At 36.0% G+C, this 16,693-nt stretch overlaps 1 protein-coding gene across 1 annotated transcript; it reads left to right on the top strand.

Annotated features, from left to right (window-relative positions):
• The first annotated feature begins 1,513 nt into the window (after positions 1 to 1,513).
• LOC128168874 (uncharacterized) lies at positions 1,514 to 2,711 on the top strand. The gene is made up of 2 exons (XM_052835025.1): positions 1,514 to 2,085; positions 2,176 to 2,711. Exons 1-2 carry the CDS (start codon positions 1,584 to 1,586, stop codon positions 2,613 to 2,615), a joined length of 942 nt encoding a protein of 313 aa, XP_052690985.1. The 5' UTR covers positions 1,514 to 1,583; the 3' UTR covers positions 2,616 to 2,711.
• Positions 2,712 to 16,693: the final 13,982 nt, after the last annotated feature.

The following is a 16,693-nucleotide window of genomic DNA, read 5'->3' as shown; positions in this document are numbered from 1 at the left end:
ATTTCCGAGACAAGCATGATTCTTTTTTACTAATACAATAGAAGCAACGTTTTAGAAGTTCAATGTGCCAACATTTTTAGCATATGAATACTGTAAACAGGACAATATTCGCCCCCATTATATTTTCGCCCCTTTGCCCTCCTTATCAGCGGTCAAGTTTTAGAATGGGCGAATGCCTATGTCTCAAACTAATTTTCTTTATATTATGCAAAAATAACACGGAGCAAAAATAACCCTGTACATAGTTATAAAATTCATACCCATGAGGTATAAAGATACGGAACACTGTGTGTACCAATCATGTATATGACATCTTTAAATCAATAAAAACATAAATTAATGAACAGGTTAAATGAATAATGACGTGTCATCATACTTTTTCAGCTTTTCTATTAAAAAAGAAATATAAATATTTATATTAAATATATATTAATGACAGGGCTATGTCATCTTTTTATTGGTTTGGAAATCTTTAAAAAAAAATCATTCAATTTTTTGAATTTCTTGATGTTCATTTTTCAATGATATCGTATTAATTTAAATCGCAACCCATTCTATGATATTAGTTTTAGATCAGTCTACAACGTTGAACATTTTTAGTTCTACATGAAAACTGATAAAATGCACTTCAAAGTTAACACCTGTATGTATACAAATATGACTGGCCAATGAACCTGAATTATGAAGAACATTCAACCACCGGTTTATATCAGAGAGAATGACACAGAACTACCTTAATTTTATAAAGGTAAATATTGTTGACTTTAGGAGTTCAACGTCCTTCATGTGTATTGTTTTTGTTCTATGCTTAGTTCTAAGACGCATGATTAAGGAGAAACAACTCTTGTTGCTTAGAAATATACAAATTTATTTTAACATCGTTAAAAGGGTCGTGACTGTTTTTAGATATATTGATTCCCTAAGCAGAAGAGCTCTATACATGGATATGTAGATATATATTTTTCTTACCAAATATTTGGTAATGTTTAAATATTCTAACAATTTAAGATAGATATTATGGTCTTTTTCTTTATTAACCAGATTTTTTATATTTTGTTTAAAAGAATGTTCTCTCTAAGCAAAATATATTAGTTCTCCTTTATCTTATTTTTCCAGATTTTCCAGTGCCATTTCAATAAATAGTGAATTTAATTGACACGGCAAATCGTTTCAGAAGTATAACGGTTAAGTGTAAAGAAAATAATACAAAGAGAAATGTGAAATAGTATTAAGTCATCAAAATATCCTAAAATTTTACATTTTTTTAAACTGGTAATTTTAAAACTGAATTCACGATTTCATGTTAATATACATAAACGCATTTGTAATAAATATTTAAGTTGTAACAGAGTATTTGGGTCAAATTCAATTTTTTTTATCAATAATATTTGATATAAGAGACCATCTCAGAAACAATGTTTTATTTAAAGCATGTAGTTCCTTCTTATCAATTATAGATATGTCATTTCTATAAACCACATACAAATTTCGGCCAGAGCATACAGTTCAGTGAGGTTCGATGGAACCTTTAGATAAGATAATAGAATATTCAGACAAACACAATCCAATATTGTAACTGTAAAATGGATGTTGTTCTTTTACGGCTCTTTCTTCTCTCCGTTTATGTTTGTCATACGTCAGGCTTACTAAACCATGATGATGCAGGAACCCTAAGCTTAAATGATGTTTTGGACAGTTTGAATGATAGTGACCTGGTTCCCGAGAAGAAAATTACAATTGGTGATCTGAAGATGGTGATTCTGGCTTTACAGAGTGACTACACATCCAGGTTGAATACTCTGAAGAATGACTTAGAACTTTCATTGAGATCCCAACAGAATCGTATTCGGTATCTAGAGAAGAAAGTAGCTTACCAAGGAAAACTTATAAACTTTCTTGAAAATAGGGAGTCTTTTAGAAGTCGTCAAACACAGTCAGCAAATAACCCACAGCCACATATACACGATGCAAGCAACGACGTAGAAGCTAAGAACTCGACCGGGTACTTTTCCCTTGATATAAAAGAAATGCAAAGCAAAAATTGGAGTGGAGAATTGTCAGGACACCCTAAACGTGAGAGACAAGGTAGTAAACAATCTACGATATGAAATCTATCTAGTTTTCAACATGCCAATTTTTTCAACATCTACTATTTTGTTGATTTTATTTTGACAGAAAGGCTGCTTATTCAAGAAATACCGACGTCTAGCGCAGTCGTTGCATTCTATGCTTATTTGTCTAAAAGTCTACCTGCCAATGAAGCCACTCCGCATCATGTCCTTATATTTGATATGGTTCGAACCAACATCGGTAACGCCTACCACTCGTCCACAGGGGTGTTCATAGTTCCCGAGACAGGGGTATACGTGTTCATTTGGAGTTTTATGAATGGAAACACCGATGAGCACTCTACCCAACTAATGATAAACACAGTAGAATGGGGTATAGTTCATGCTCATTCTGCATCTAGTAGTTGGATGCAGAGTACAGGTGTAGTGGTTGCTCATGTAAATAAAGGGGACGACGTTTTCGTACAAACGTCAGGAGCAAGCCGGGGAGAGATATATAGTGGGGGTTATAGCAGAACTATGTTTGCTGGATGGAAACTACACTAAATACCTTTTTTTGTTGAAATAATGTTCTTCGAAAATATTTAATTTTCCTTCGTTTTTTTTTTATCTTGAATCCAAATAAACAATTTTCAGTTTTCATTATCAGATTTTCTTGTTGCACAATTAATTATTAAATACAAGTATTAAATTGTAGAATCATTCAAAAATATGGGTAAAGGTTGGTAAGCCCTAGTTCAAAAGCTGACGGGCACAGAAAGAAATTGTTTAGAATGGACATGACTCTTTTACCTATCATTTAACAATATTTATCATTTGAGGAAAAAAATCAGCGATCAGTAATATCGTCCGTTGAAGAGCCTACAATAATTTAATTCTGGTTGTAACGCGCTTTCTGATTGGCTAAAAAATTAGTTTATATCGTATAAAGAATTGTGGTGGTTTTTCCTTATTTCTATTTTAGAGTTATTTCCCTTTAACCCGACTGGGCGTGGTATGCGCGTGCCGGGACTATAGAGCCCGACCGGTCGGGGTGTTTTAGTCAGTCTTTAACTTTATTTTATCAGATACAGACGTACTTTCGGGGATTAGGGCTAAATTTCATATTCATCTATTAATTACGGTAAATATCACACTCCCTTGGATTTTTATATGATACTGTTTCATACCTGTTACGTTTATATTTGTTTATGTCTGTTATTTATTACAGAAAATAATTTCTAAACACTGAATATATACTCGCTATCCTTTTGAATCCGGATCACATACATATGTACGGGACTTAACCCCTAGACGGTCCCGTTACATAAATTTGGGGGCTCGCTCCGAGGATAATTGAGCTATTTTTCAGTGTTTTACAGTGTGTTTACGGTTTTTGTTTATTGTAAACAATGTCAATGTGGGAAGGGATTTTAGCAATGCTACGGTTTTTTCTTCCAAGTTTTCTTTTGAAAGATGACAAATCCTCTACATTGGAGGATAAACGTGAAATGGAAATCAAAGAAACTGTTCAAGTTTCAGAAAATACAGTAAATCCTCTGTCCGCGCCTCGTAACTTACTTGCTAGCGACTCAGCATACGACACGCTTCAAACCTCGTTTTCTCAAAAACCATCGATTAATCGTAGAGATCACTCGGAGAGATCAGGTTCAAAATTTGTTAATAAACCCGATTATGGGGGTAAATTGTCGAGTTACAGTCCATGTTACGAGAAAAATGTGTATTTTACCCCAACAAATACAAAACGTATAACCAGATCGCCGGATCACGTGACCCACCAATACGAAACTATGGAAGATAGTTTGGGTATAAATTTTCGCGATTCGCGGGAATTTAAACAGCGAGATTTTGCGGTGCATTCATTGGAAAATGAGAGTATGAGACCTGAATTTGGTTTAGATAGGGATTCTGAAATGAAATTAAATTTTCATGATAGATCTGATGATTTTTCAGACTTTACCAAATCAGCAAAAAGGTTTCGAAAGCACAAAGAACCTGATGCTTATAATGGGGAAAACGTTGAATGGCCCGATTATTTATGCCATTTTGAGCAAGTGTCGCTTTGGAACGAATGGACAGACTGTGAAAAGGCTACTCAGCTGGCCATGTGTCTTCGCGGACAAGCTCAAAGAGTTCTAAGTGAACTCACAAATCGCGATCTTAAAAATTACGTTGATCTTAAAAACGCGCTTACACAAAGATTCTGTCCAGTCGAGCGTGAAACCGCATACAGGTGCGATTTTAGAAACAGGCGTAGAAAGTTTGGTGAATCCGTAGCGGATTACGGGTACACGCTAAGACGACTAGCTAGTCGTGCATTTCCATCCTTTCCACTCGAGATGCGCGAAGGCCTAACAGTTGAGCAATTCATTTCTGGGTTAGGGTCTCAAGAGTTAAAGCGATATGTGCAATTTTCGCACCCAAAATCATTAGATCGCGCGATTTCTTTAGCCCTGGAATTTGAATCATTTGAAGGATCACAGGATGCGTTAAGAAAACCGAGAGACACTGAAAAACTGCCACAGCGGCAGTGCAGCGCTTTGATCTCGCCGGAAAGAAATGATTCTGGTAATCATGCAAACAATGAAGATCTAGAAAAATCAATTGAACGAATAGTTCAAAAGACACTTTCTATGTATGTAGATAAGAAACCAGAGAGTCAGTCCAGGCGATTTGTGGGATCAAGAAATGTTAAATGCTATACATGTAAACAGAATGGCCACATTAGCAAAAATTGTCCTCATAATTAGGGCAATGAAAGACAAAATAGATTAGAAACCGGAAGCGGAAATGACATTAGTCATTTAAACGAGAGCGGGCCGCGCTCGCGGCCACAAGCCCAGCCCCACAAGAGTCAATAAACAAAGTAGAAAATAGGCCAACTAAAAATGTTCCTGTTCGTTTGAATTCTATTTCAAAGAGTTGTTAGTTTATAGAAATTAAACTTAATTCGAGAAAGGTTTGTTTTTTGTTTGATACCGGTTCATCTCTGAGTTTAGTGTCAGAGAACATATTTGAGTCACTTCCCGAGCATCTTATTTTAGGGGAGTTAGATACAAGTCTAACGGCTGCGGACGGAGACTTGCTTTCAGTGCAAGGGAAAACAAATGTCACAATATCATTTGCAGGTCACGAGTTCAATGCGTCTGTCGTAGTAGCTAAACTCGGAGGTTTATCTGGAATCATTGGACTAGACTTCTTAGTGAAGTACAATGTTTTGATAGATGCGAGCAATGGGATCTTATATTCGCCTCATTTTGGTGAAGTTCCCTTACTTAGGGAAGACTGTCTCCACAGCAGGTGCGCTCGTGTTTATTTGACAGAAACAGTTAGTGTGCCCGGAAGTAGCGAAATGTTCGTTCAGGGCAAGATAACTGATGAATTTCCCGAGATGCTTTACTTGAACCAGAACTCGATGATAAATTGCGTAATCGTATACTGATGGCAAAATCAGTTGTATAAACGAATGGATCGAACGTTACGTTTTCAGTATTTAACCCCACAAAGGACACAATCATTCTTAAGAAGAATTCAAGGATGGCCTCATTACAAACTATTGACTCTGTATGGGATTGTAAACACATGCAAAACAAAGAATCTCATTTAAAGTCTGTAGATGCTGAAACATTACCAGAACATTTAAGACCATTGCTTTACAAAGTTTCAACAAATTTGACCAAACATCAGTCTAAGATGTTAAAAAGCGTATTGACTCAGTATTCAGATGTTTTTATAGAACCGGATGGTTCTCTGGGGCGCACCGACTTAGTAAAACACAGTATCAATACGGGGGATGCAAGGCCTATTAAATTGCCTCCCAGACGCCTCCCGATCCACCAGAAAAAAATAGCAGAACAAGAGATTGACAAGATGCTGAGAGAGGATGTCATTGAACCCAGTAATTCCCCATGGGCAGCACCTATAGTACTCGTTAAAAAGCGAGACGGGACGACTCGTTTCTGTGTGGATTACCGCAAGTTAAACTCCGTTACTAAGAAGGACGCATATCCATTACCACGGATTGACGAATCCCTTGATACACTATCAGGAGCTAAGTACTTTTGTACTTTAGACGTTGCGAGCGGGTACTGGCAAGTTGTCACGGATGAGGCTGACAAGCAAAAGACAGCGTTTGCAACCCACAAAGGGCTCTTTCAATTTAAAGTCTTACCATTTGGCATTTCCAACAGCCCAGCCACATTTGAACGGCTAATGGAAGCCATACTTTCTGGATTACAGTGGGAGCGATGTCTAGTATATCTGGACGATATCATTACTTTCGGATCAACATTTGAGGAAACACTGGAAAATCTAACCTCAGTTTTTGACAGATTAAAATCCGCAAATTTAAAACTCAAGCCGAAGAAATGCGTTTTATTCCAGGAACAAGTGTCCTTCCTTGGACACATTGTATCCCATGACGGCATTCGATGTAATCCTGAGAAAATCAGCGTTGTTCGTGATTGGCCAACAGCAACTTCAGTCAGCGAAATAAGGAGTTTCATAGGAATAGCTTCCTATTACAGACGGTTTATAGAAAATTTTTCTAACGTAGCTTATCCACTGACCCGGTTAACACAAAAAGACAGGAAATTTGAATGGTCCGAGGACTGCGAAAAAGCGTTTAATAGCTTAAAACATCTACTGACAACCGCGCCAATTCTATCTTATCCATCGACAAATGAGATGTTTATATTAGACACAGATGCCAGCGCCTACAGAGTCGGTGCTGTGTTATCACAGCTTCAGGATGGGAAAGAGGTAGTAATTGCATATGGCAGTATAACCCTCTCAAGATCCCAAATGGGATATTGTACCACCTATCGGGAGTTGTTTGGCGGTTGTGACATTTGTAAAGCAGTTTAGACACTACTTATATGGTCAACCATTTCTGTTACGAACAGATCATGCGTCTCTAATCTGGTTAAAGAATTTCAAAGAACCAGAGGGCTTATTGGCGCGCTGGATTTCTCTTTTAGAAACCTATGACTTTACCATTGAACATCGTAAGGGAAGTCACCATGGAAATGCAGATGGACTATCCAGAAGGCCCCGGAAACGTTGTAAGAGAGAGAACTGCCGCCAATGCTCTGATGGAACAGAATGTTCTGTCAATGCTCTGACAGAGAGTATACAGCCACTTACCAATTCCAACACACAATCAGAATCAAACTGGGCAGAGCAATGGAGTACAGAATCTCTACAGAACCAACAGGATAATGACCCATCCATCAGCCAAGTAAAAGGTTTCTTGCTAGAGTGTACAGAGCGTCCCAAAGTCAATGATCCTAATCCTACAGTAAACTGTCTGCTTCGACAGTGGGATAGATTAACCATAGTTAATAATATACTTTACCGGAAGTGGGAAAAGGACAGCAAAGAAGTAGTTCTTCAGCTAGTTGCACCGAAATCTCTTAGAAGGGAGATCATGTGCATATTACATAATAATCGTACCTCAGGTCACTTGGGACGGGAAAAGACTATGCAGTCAATAAAAAGTAGGTTCTACTGGCCTGGTATGTCAGACGACATTGGTCGTTGGTGTCAATCATGCAAACCATGTGCTAAAAAGAAACCAGGACCCGGAATAGGAAAATCCCCAATGCAGCATGTAACTGTAACTGAACCACTTGAGTGCATTGCAATTGACATAGTTGGTCCTTTGGCAATAACTAGCAATGACAACCAGTACATAATGGTAATTGGAGATTATTTCTCCAAATGGAAGGAGGCTTTTGCGTTACCCGATCATACTGCTCAGACCGTGGCAGACAAATTGGTAACAGAATTTATATGCAAATTTGGAGCACCTTACCGCATTCATACGGACCAAGGAAGGGAGTTCGAGTCAGAATTATTTTCTGAGATCTGCTCACTACTAGGAATTGCAAAATCACGTACTACGCCATGCCATCCCCAATCTGATGGTATGATCGAAAGGTTTAATCGCACATTACAACAAATGCTGGCCATTTTTGTAGATGAGAACAGAACAAACTGGGATGACCACTTACCATATCTGATGATGGCGTACCGTGCAACTGTCCATGAAAGTACTAAATGTACCCCAAATCTTATAATGCTTGGGAAAGAAATAACGCTTCCAATTGACGTCATAGCTGGATCACCCCCTATGCAACATCAACACGAAGGATGTTACAGTTCTTATGTAGAATGGGTGCGGAACTCAATGCAAATGTCATTTTCCATAGTTCATGATAACTTGAAGTCAAGTTTCCAAAGACAAAAGAGGTATTATGATACCAAGTTAAAACCTCGAGCTTTTTCACCAGGCGACTTGGTATGGCGATGGTATCCGCCCAAGGCACAACAAAAACTAGGCTCTGGATGGACTGGACCATATGCCGTCGTACGGAAGTTGTCCGATATAACATATGAAATTGAAAATTCATCTACTGGAAAAACAAATGTGGTTCATGTTGACCACCTGAAAAAGCTCATAGGCGACGGGATATCAGAAAATCAGTACATTTCTGATTCGGATGAATCGATTGATATTGAGCATGAAAGTGAATCAGAAAGGAACTCAGACGAAGAATGTGACAACGATAATGCTCTACGAGCATCTCTTCACTCCCAGCCTAGCTCACCCTTGCAATCTGTTAAACAGTCTCGGAGAGGAAGGCTTATCAATCCTGTTTCCAGATATTCTCCATAAATTCAAAATAATAAAAAAATTTAAGAGGGGGGAGGAGTGTTATTTCTTTGTTATTTAAACTAAATATATATTTACTAGCATATACATGTACATGCAATTAGTTTACTGTTGTTAAAAAGAAAATCAACTGGTGGAGTTATATGTCTATTTAAGACATAGGTGTGTCGGTAAAGGACATGAGTAGTACTGGACCTGGATTCCTAACGGTGGAATGGGTGACATGTACTTTCACCATGGGTTTTGCTTTCGGTGATTTGTCTACCCTTGCCACATGTGTTGTATTCTACTACAGCGCGCGTAGTGTAGAATAGTTTTGTTAGGATTTGTACTCTTTAGGTCACTGGGGTGGCTGTTGTCCATTTGACATATATGTATAACTCTGGATATTTTATTTTTCTCAGCATGTAAAGTGTTACATGAATAAATTCTTTAAATTGTAATTATATTAATTACAGATGGGGGACGATTTTCTGGACTTGTTTGCTGACATCGAAGAAGTAAACGAAGTGTTACGCCAATGCGAAACGGAGTTCCTTGAGGTAAAGTTTTACCCCAGAGGCATGGCTTGTCCTGTGAGTGGATGTAATGGGATACTGTTTCCCACCAAGACTAAGTTCACTCGACACTGGGAGGAGAGGCACAGGATACAGACAAGGAAGTTCCTGTGCCCGGTGGCTGGTTGTTCGGCAGAGTGCCGCCGCAAGTCAGACATGAAGGCTCACCTGAGGAGCAAGCATGAGAAGGATCCACAACGCCTGGAGACCATATTGCTGAAATGTCAGTCGGTGGTGAGGGAGAATAAGGGTTACATCGACCCAGGACTCTTTATTTTCAAGAGTGCCTCAGTCACTGAGGAGACAAAGACTGTCCTCCCGACAGTGCAGGAGATTGCGGAGACGGTTCAAAGTGACAAGGACCGGACAGGGAGTGACAAGGACCGGACAGGGAGCGACCAGGACCGGACAGGGAGTGACAAGGACCGGACAGGGAGCGACCAGGACCGGACAGAGAGTGACAAGGACCGGACAGGGAGCGACCAGGACCAGATTCTGAGCGACCAGGACCAGATTCTGAGCGACCAGGACCAGCCTTTACTCAAGCGGCAGAGGATTTCGCTGGAGGACTACCGTGATAGAAGCACTGCCAAGAAGGAAAGTTCAGGGACCTCCATGGCAACCCAGATCTCCTGGAAGGACTATTCAAACCTGTGTCTCCCTGTCCTGCCAAACACCAGAGAAGAACTACAAAGCTGTCTGGCGTGGATTTAAAACAGTATGGATCAACTTGGCAGGGCAAGGGAGATCGCGAAGAGGAGACTCACCGACCTAGAGGGAGGAGAACTACATCGTGAGAGAGAGGCTAGGAGGCTGCTGGAAAAACGAAACAGGGAACTTGAGAAGGAACTACAGATGCTGAAGGAGAGGGATGCCCTTTTTCTTGAGGAATAGACTATAGTGAATTGACTTTAAGTGAAGTGAACACTCTATTAAATATTGCTTTATTGTTTATGAATTTAATATACATTTCGTTTGTACATGTATGAATATATTTAATAATTGATATTATAACTTGAAAAATGCTGTTTCTATTGCAATTGTATATAACATGTTGATATTTATTGTAATTTAATATTGTTTTTGACTAATGTGGAATCCACATTAGATCTTAAGGGAGGGGGAGTGTGGTGGTTTTTCCTTATTTTTATATTAGAGTTATTTCCCTTTAACCCGACCGGGCGTGGTATGCGCGTGTCGGGACTATAGAGCCCGACCGGTCGGGGTGTTTTAGTCAGTCTTTAACTTTATTATATCAGATACAGACGTACTTTCGGGGATTAGGGCTAAATTTCATATTCATCTATTAATTACGGTAAATATCACACTCCCTTGGATTTTTATATGATACTGTTTCATACCTGTTACGTTTATATTTGTTTATATCTGTTATTTATAACAGAATATAATTTCTAAACACTGAATATATACTCGTTATCCTTTTGAATCCGGATCACATACATATGTACGGGACTTAGCCCCTAGACGGTCCCGTTACAGAATGTTGCCTACGTCATAGTAAAACTAACGTCAAAAACGACTTACGTATCAATCCACCTGACGTTACGTTTGAATTTTGTACAAATTTACGTCATTTTAAAGGTCAAATGACCGTTTTTATCTAAAATGAAGAGAAAAAAAAATTAAATTATAAGCAATGAATTCAATATTTATTAGTTTTATACGATATAAAATGGTTTGAAACAGTTAAAGCGTAAACTGCCCCAAACCATTTTATATCGTATAAAACAAATAAATATTGAATTCATTCCTTAAATAATAAATAATAATTAATATATACATAAAAAAAATCCTATAAACAATCCAGTTCATGACAATGACAGTAAACTTTAATCTTATTACTTAAGTTACATAACATATTTATTCACACATACACAAACTATATGATGGATAAATAATATTGATATATGCATGGTGAAGGGATAACAGACAATTATTACAAGTTAAACAAGAGAGCTAACTCTTTCGATTAAAGTATCTACTAGTTGACAAAAAGTAATAAGTTTATTATAATTGTTTGTGACATTAAACATTGTATCAAAAATATTAAACGGAAATGGTCATGATTTTGGTCAAATTTTGTGAAGGACCTTTTGTATTCTTTACGATTTTTTATGATTTTTAGGGTCTTCCGTTTCCAACGGAAGACCCTCTTGTTATTCTACGGTTTCTTTTTATTATTATTCTATATTTTTCCTCTGACATTTTTCGAGAGCTATAACTCAAAAATTATTTAATCGATTTTCACAAAATTTACAGGACTGATAGAACATGACACGTGCTTGCCAATATAAAATTTTGAGCTGATGACGTCACTTCCGGTTTGAGATTTTGAAGATTTTGTGAATTTTTAAGGACCATTTTGTCCACGTAACTCCTCCGAAACTAAAGGGTACAGAAACGTGAAACTTTCAGGAATATGTAGATGTATGTCTGTAGATGATCCTCTGTATTTGACATTGTGGAAAATGCACACGGCGCCGAAGCTCGCCCAAGGTCAAAAATTGGCACCAAAATTTTTGGCAAAATTTTAACACGTTTTGCAAAATATCTTTAAACCTGTAGATAATTTGTTAAAACATGTAATGCAAAAGTTGTTAAGATTTACACGAGCTTTTGTTTTGTTTTGATTAAAAGGGGCTGGCCCCTTTAATTAGGGGCCAGGAGGGCTCTAAAGTCTTTTAATTTTAACTCTTTACTGAGCAATAATTTGTCATTAATTATGAAGCAAAAATGTTTATTGTACAGCTGTTTATCTACACAGTTCCTTATTTTAAACATTTGTTACCTAATTAGGGGTTTCAAGGGGCCAGAAGACCATAACTTTGATCATTAATATCTTGAAAAGGAGAAATATTGTGAAAGGCAATGTTGAACAAAAGTTGCTTAAAATAATGTTCTTTAGAACATGGTTCTTTAAAATTTATGGTTTGTGGCCCCTGTAAGGAGTTTAAGGGTCGGCCCCTAAAACACTGTTGTTCAAATATCTCCAAATCGGTCAACAATTTCTGAACACTTATTAAACAAAATATGTTTATATTTATAAGATCTTTTATTTAATATGAAGAAAAAGGGACTGGCCCCTCAAATTAGGGACCAAGAGCGCTCTAAATTCTTTATATAATAACTCTTTACTGAAAAATAATTTGCTATTAATTATAGAAGCAAAAATGTTCATTGTACAGCTGTTCATCTATACTGGACCATACTAAAGTCATATGTTACATAATTAGGGGTTTCAAGGGGCCAGAAGTCCAAAATTTTGAACCATATTATCTTGAAAAGGAGAACTATTTTGAAAAAATTGTATAACAAAAGTTGCTGAAAATAATGTTGTTAACAATGTGCTACCTAAAATTTTTCGTTGGTAGGCCCAGTAAGGAGTTGAAGGGTCGGCCCCTAAAACACAGTTGTTCCGATATCTCTATAACGGTTAACAATTCGTGAACACTTGTTCAACAAAATATGTTTATATTTGCGAGATCTTTAATTTGATATCAAGAAAAAGGGGCTGACCCCTCAAATTAGGGGCCAGGATGGCTACAAAGTCTTTTTATAGTAACCTTTTTTAGAGCGATAATTTGTTATTAATCATAAAAACAAAAATAAAAGCTGAATAAGATAAATGTAAAACTGAAATCCGTTTTAAAATCGGCCGATGCATTATAGAGATATAGGTGTTTAAAAATTGACTTTTCTGGAAATTTTGATTCCACATTCTTGGTAAAGAAAATTTTATGTTCATAGTTAAATTAACTCGTATCTAAAATCATTCTATAATTGTTAAATCGTACTTAAACACATTCGGATTTGAATTTTCTAAGTCGTTCTTGAAATTGATAACCGTATTCGTACCTAAAATCATTTTGATTTTGTGAACTCGTACCAAAAATAATTCGATTTTTTTTCTTTTTGTTTTATTAACTTATGTTTATTGGTTTAAGAACTCTGCTTCTTAGAGAAAGTTTTAGCTTTACTTTCGACATTATCGGAAGACCCACTCGTTGCTTTGCAACGAGCTTTGCTCTAGTTCTTCTTCTTATTTTTTTCCGTCTATTGTTCTTGGGACATCTTTTTTATTAGGCGGAAGCGCTTATTGCAATTGCTTTCATGACCTTCTACGTCATAGGTCAAATTCCTGCCCTTTTTCATGGTAAACTATCGGATGTTATTTAAACTAAGGGCACACAACTCTATAACCCCCCAACCCCCCTCCACCACTGACCCCCGTTTAAACATCGTTTTTGATAATAGAACTGTGGTATGTCTCTAAATTTTTACTTCATCGTTTTTAATTATCCATTGAAAATGCCTATAGCAAAGATTTACGTTTTTGATAGTACAGGAACGAACGATAACTCTTGCGATGGTATGCGACATAAACAAGGGATAAGCACGGAGTCTGATGCCTGTAGATGAAATACCGAGGGAAAAAATAGTTCAATTTGAAATTGCGTGTTTATGAGTACAGAAGGAGAAATTGAAAGGAAAACTGGTAATGAATGCTTTTTAAAGAAAACAAGGGTGTGTATAAATCTATTTAAAAAAGATTATTAGAATGATACAATGCCTATAAATTATTTGTAAACATACCAACGTTTCGCGTAGTAATCTCAGACAATACTGCATGTTATGCAGTGTAAAATTTTTGTCAACAAACCCACGTTGAGAACAACTGGTGACTGTCCATCTTCGACATACGTAAGGTAAGTTAGGTAATTAACGTGTTATTTCTCATTGTATAAACGTTTGCCTAATCATTTTAGATTTTCATGTTACAATAATCTTGATCGAGGAGCTGGTACATTCTTAATTCGAAATTCCTCTGACTCTAATCCCCGGTTATATATTGTGACGTGCGGAGGAGACATGTCACAATATAAAAGCGGGGGTTAGAATCAGAGAAATCTCAGATAAGTACATAAATTTTATGAAAGTATTTATATTGTTTGTGTTAGACATTAATCGATAATTCTGAAATGTCGGTCTTTTGTTTTGAACAGATGAATACTGTTCAAGGCGAGGCCTACAGGATGTCTTTAAAGATTAAAATTTAGCAAAATGGAATCGCATAAAAAGGAAGATAACATTTCCTTTTTTTAAACCTTTAATATTTTGTGACATCTTTGCAGATCTATATGTTCATATGGTGATTTGATAATATGTTACGAACTGCACTGTATGATATATGGTTCGTTCATTTTGCTTACAAAAAATTACAATATTCAGCTTGGTTTAAATAGGACTCATGAATAATGCAAATGAATTTTCTATAAAATTATATCAAATATAGCTTTTAAGTATCATACAAGAAAAAATTCATTGGTTGATATAATAAATATTCCAGATAGGCTATTGCAAAGATATTTTATTAAACATTTAAAAAAATTAATATGATTTATCCTTTTACCTACTGTATTTACTTGTATCTCAGAATTACCTTATCATTACTCTATAATGAAAGTGACTAAAATTTCCTATGGAAATTTCTCTACATCATAATTCATATGATAATTTTGATGACTGCATCTTTTGATTTTCAATTTTAAAATTTTCAATTCATGAGAACTTGGACTATATACCTGTATATCTTTGATCTACCATGTTCTTGATTAATTGCAATTCCAAAAAGATTCAATGAAAGCTCATCATCATTCTTCATCTCTGGTGAAGGGGAGAGTTGCTAAATTTAGGTGCACAGCTAAATTCAAGCAAAACAAAGAAAAAGACGGATGATATAAAAATGCGGTGTTGGCTTCCCAGTTTAGCACTTTTAAAGAAGGACAAACATTGCACGTTTGCAACTTCTAAATGGAAGCAGGGCATCTGAAATATGCTGGAATCCTCATCTTAATGGCCTTAACGCCATTTTCAAGGTTAGTAAATACAACTAAATTTAAATACGATATTCCCTGTGGTTTTCTTGTTTAAGTATAAACTAATTATACCCGTGCTCGGAAGGAGAGGGGGTATATTGTTTTACCCTTGTGTGTCTGTTTGTCTATAACACAAATTTTGTCAAAATTATCTCAGCAACAATCGCAGATGCTTGAAATTTTAACTCGGTCTTTGTTAAGGAATGCCATTCGGTAGGTTTGATTTTTCAAAATATTTGATGTCAACTTCCCATTACATGTAATGTTAACTACGCTTTTTTGTATACAAGAGCATGTACAAAATGAAGTAAGATGTTCCTGATCTTTTCATTGTTTATAAATTGAATGCAGAGAAATTATTAATAGGTAAATTATTTGAGATTTCAATTGTAATTAACATATTATGAAACTTTTCTCACTAATTCAAAAACCTTGTGACCTATCTATTCGTTGTTTAAATTTGTGAGCTACATCAGTTATTTATTTTGTATAGCAATGAAAGTGATATTTTTCTATGCCATTATTACGCTAAAAATATAGTTCCGGATATAATTCAGACGTTATTTACTTAATACGACCTAGTCCATTCTTATTGTATAATTGTGAGAAGGAAAAAAGTTCCTTAAATTTCAAAAGAAAAGACTTTTATGTGAAAACACTTAATTTTTTTTCTTCAGTCTTAAACGTGACAAGACTCTTCCCTTAAATTTTGGCATAAGAAAAAAGTAAAGTATCCAACATCCTTAGCTATGCCTTTTGTGTTTATCAAAGCAGAAAGAACCATTCGACAGTTTTAAAGCATAATTGAAATTGTCTAAATTCCAAACGGTTCCAGACATAAATATTTTGCAATTATCTTAGTGTTTAGTTGATAGAGATTGATTGATTGCTGTTCAAAACTAAGTGAAAATACTCACATTTGATCACATTTTTAACTTAACAATGTCAGCATTTTGCTACAATGGACTTTGTATATAACTTACATGAAATCATATTGCCATGGTTCACAAACTCGTTACTTTCGTTATGAGTTTGTAAAAAAAAAGATATGTAGATTTAAGATACAGGTATTTTTTTACACTACTTAATTTAATGAGCTTATAAATGAGCTTATATATGTATATATAGACCTCTGCATATGGTATATCCGACAAAAACTTTACTACATATAAATGCTTTTGGGTCTTAATAGCTTAAACATTATATATGAGTATATACTTTTCATTTAATCACAACTAATTGCATATGTATAGATATAATGTATATGGATCCCTGATAAATTTCTTACTTAAGAAAAATCAGTTGTTAAATTATTTCTTATGTTTATGTAAACGATATACCAGGAGGGAATCCAATCGACGTTTGTGCATAACAATTAGATTAAGGGTGTGTACTGCAGCGATGCAACAACATAAATCATAGTACAGGGTGCACAGAATGATTATCGTAGTGACAACTTGATCTATAGGATATGAGGTATTACAATAGCAGATT

Source organism: Crassostrea angulata, unplaced genomic scaffold, assembly GCF_025612915.1.
Source record: "Crassostrea angulata isolate pt1a10 unplaced genomic scaffold, ASM2561291v2 HiC_scaffold_63, whole genome shotgun sequence".
NCBI lineage: Eukaryota > Metazoa > Mollusca > Bivalvia > Ostreida > Ostreidae > Magallana > Magallana angulata.
Note: the sequence above shows the minus strand (reverse complement) of the source record. Positions and strands in the feature narration are given on the sequence as shown.

Coding starts and splice junctions, on each gene's coding strand:
- LOC128168874 (XM_052835025.1), top strand. CDS start 1,584: ATGGATGTTGTTCTTTTACGGCTCTTTCTTCTCTCCGTTTATGTTTGT. Junction 2,086..2,175: donor CCCTAAACGTGAGAGACAAG/GTAGTAAACAAT, acceptor TTATTTTGACAG/AAAGGCTGCTTATTCAAGAA.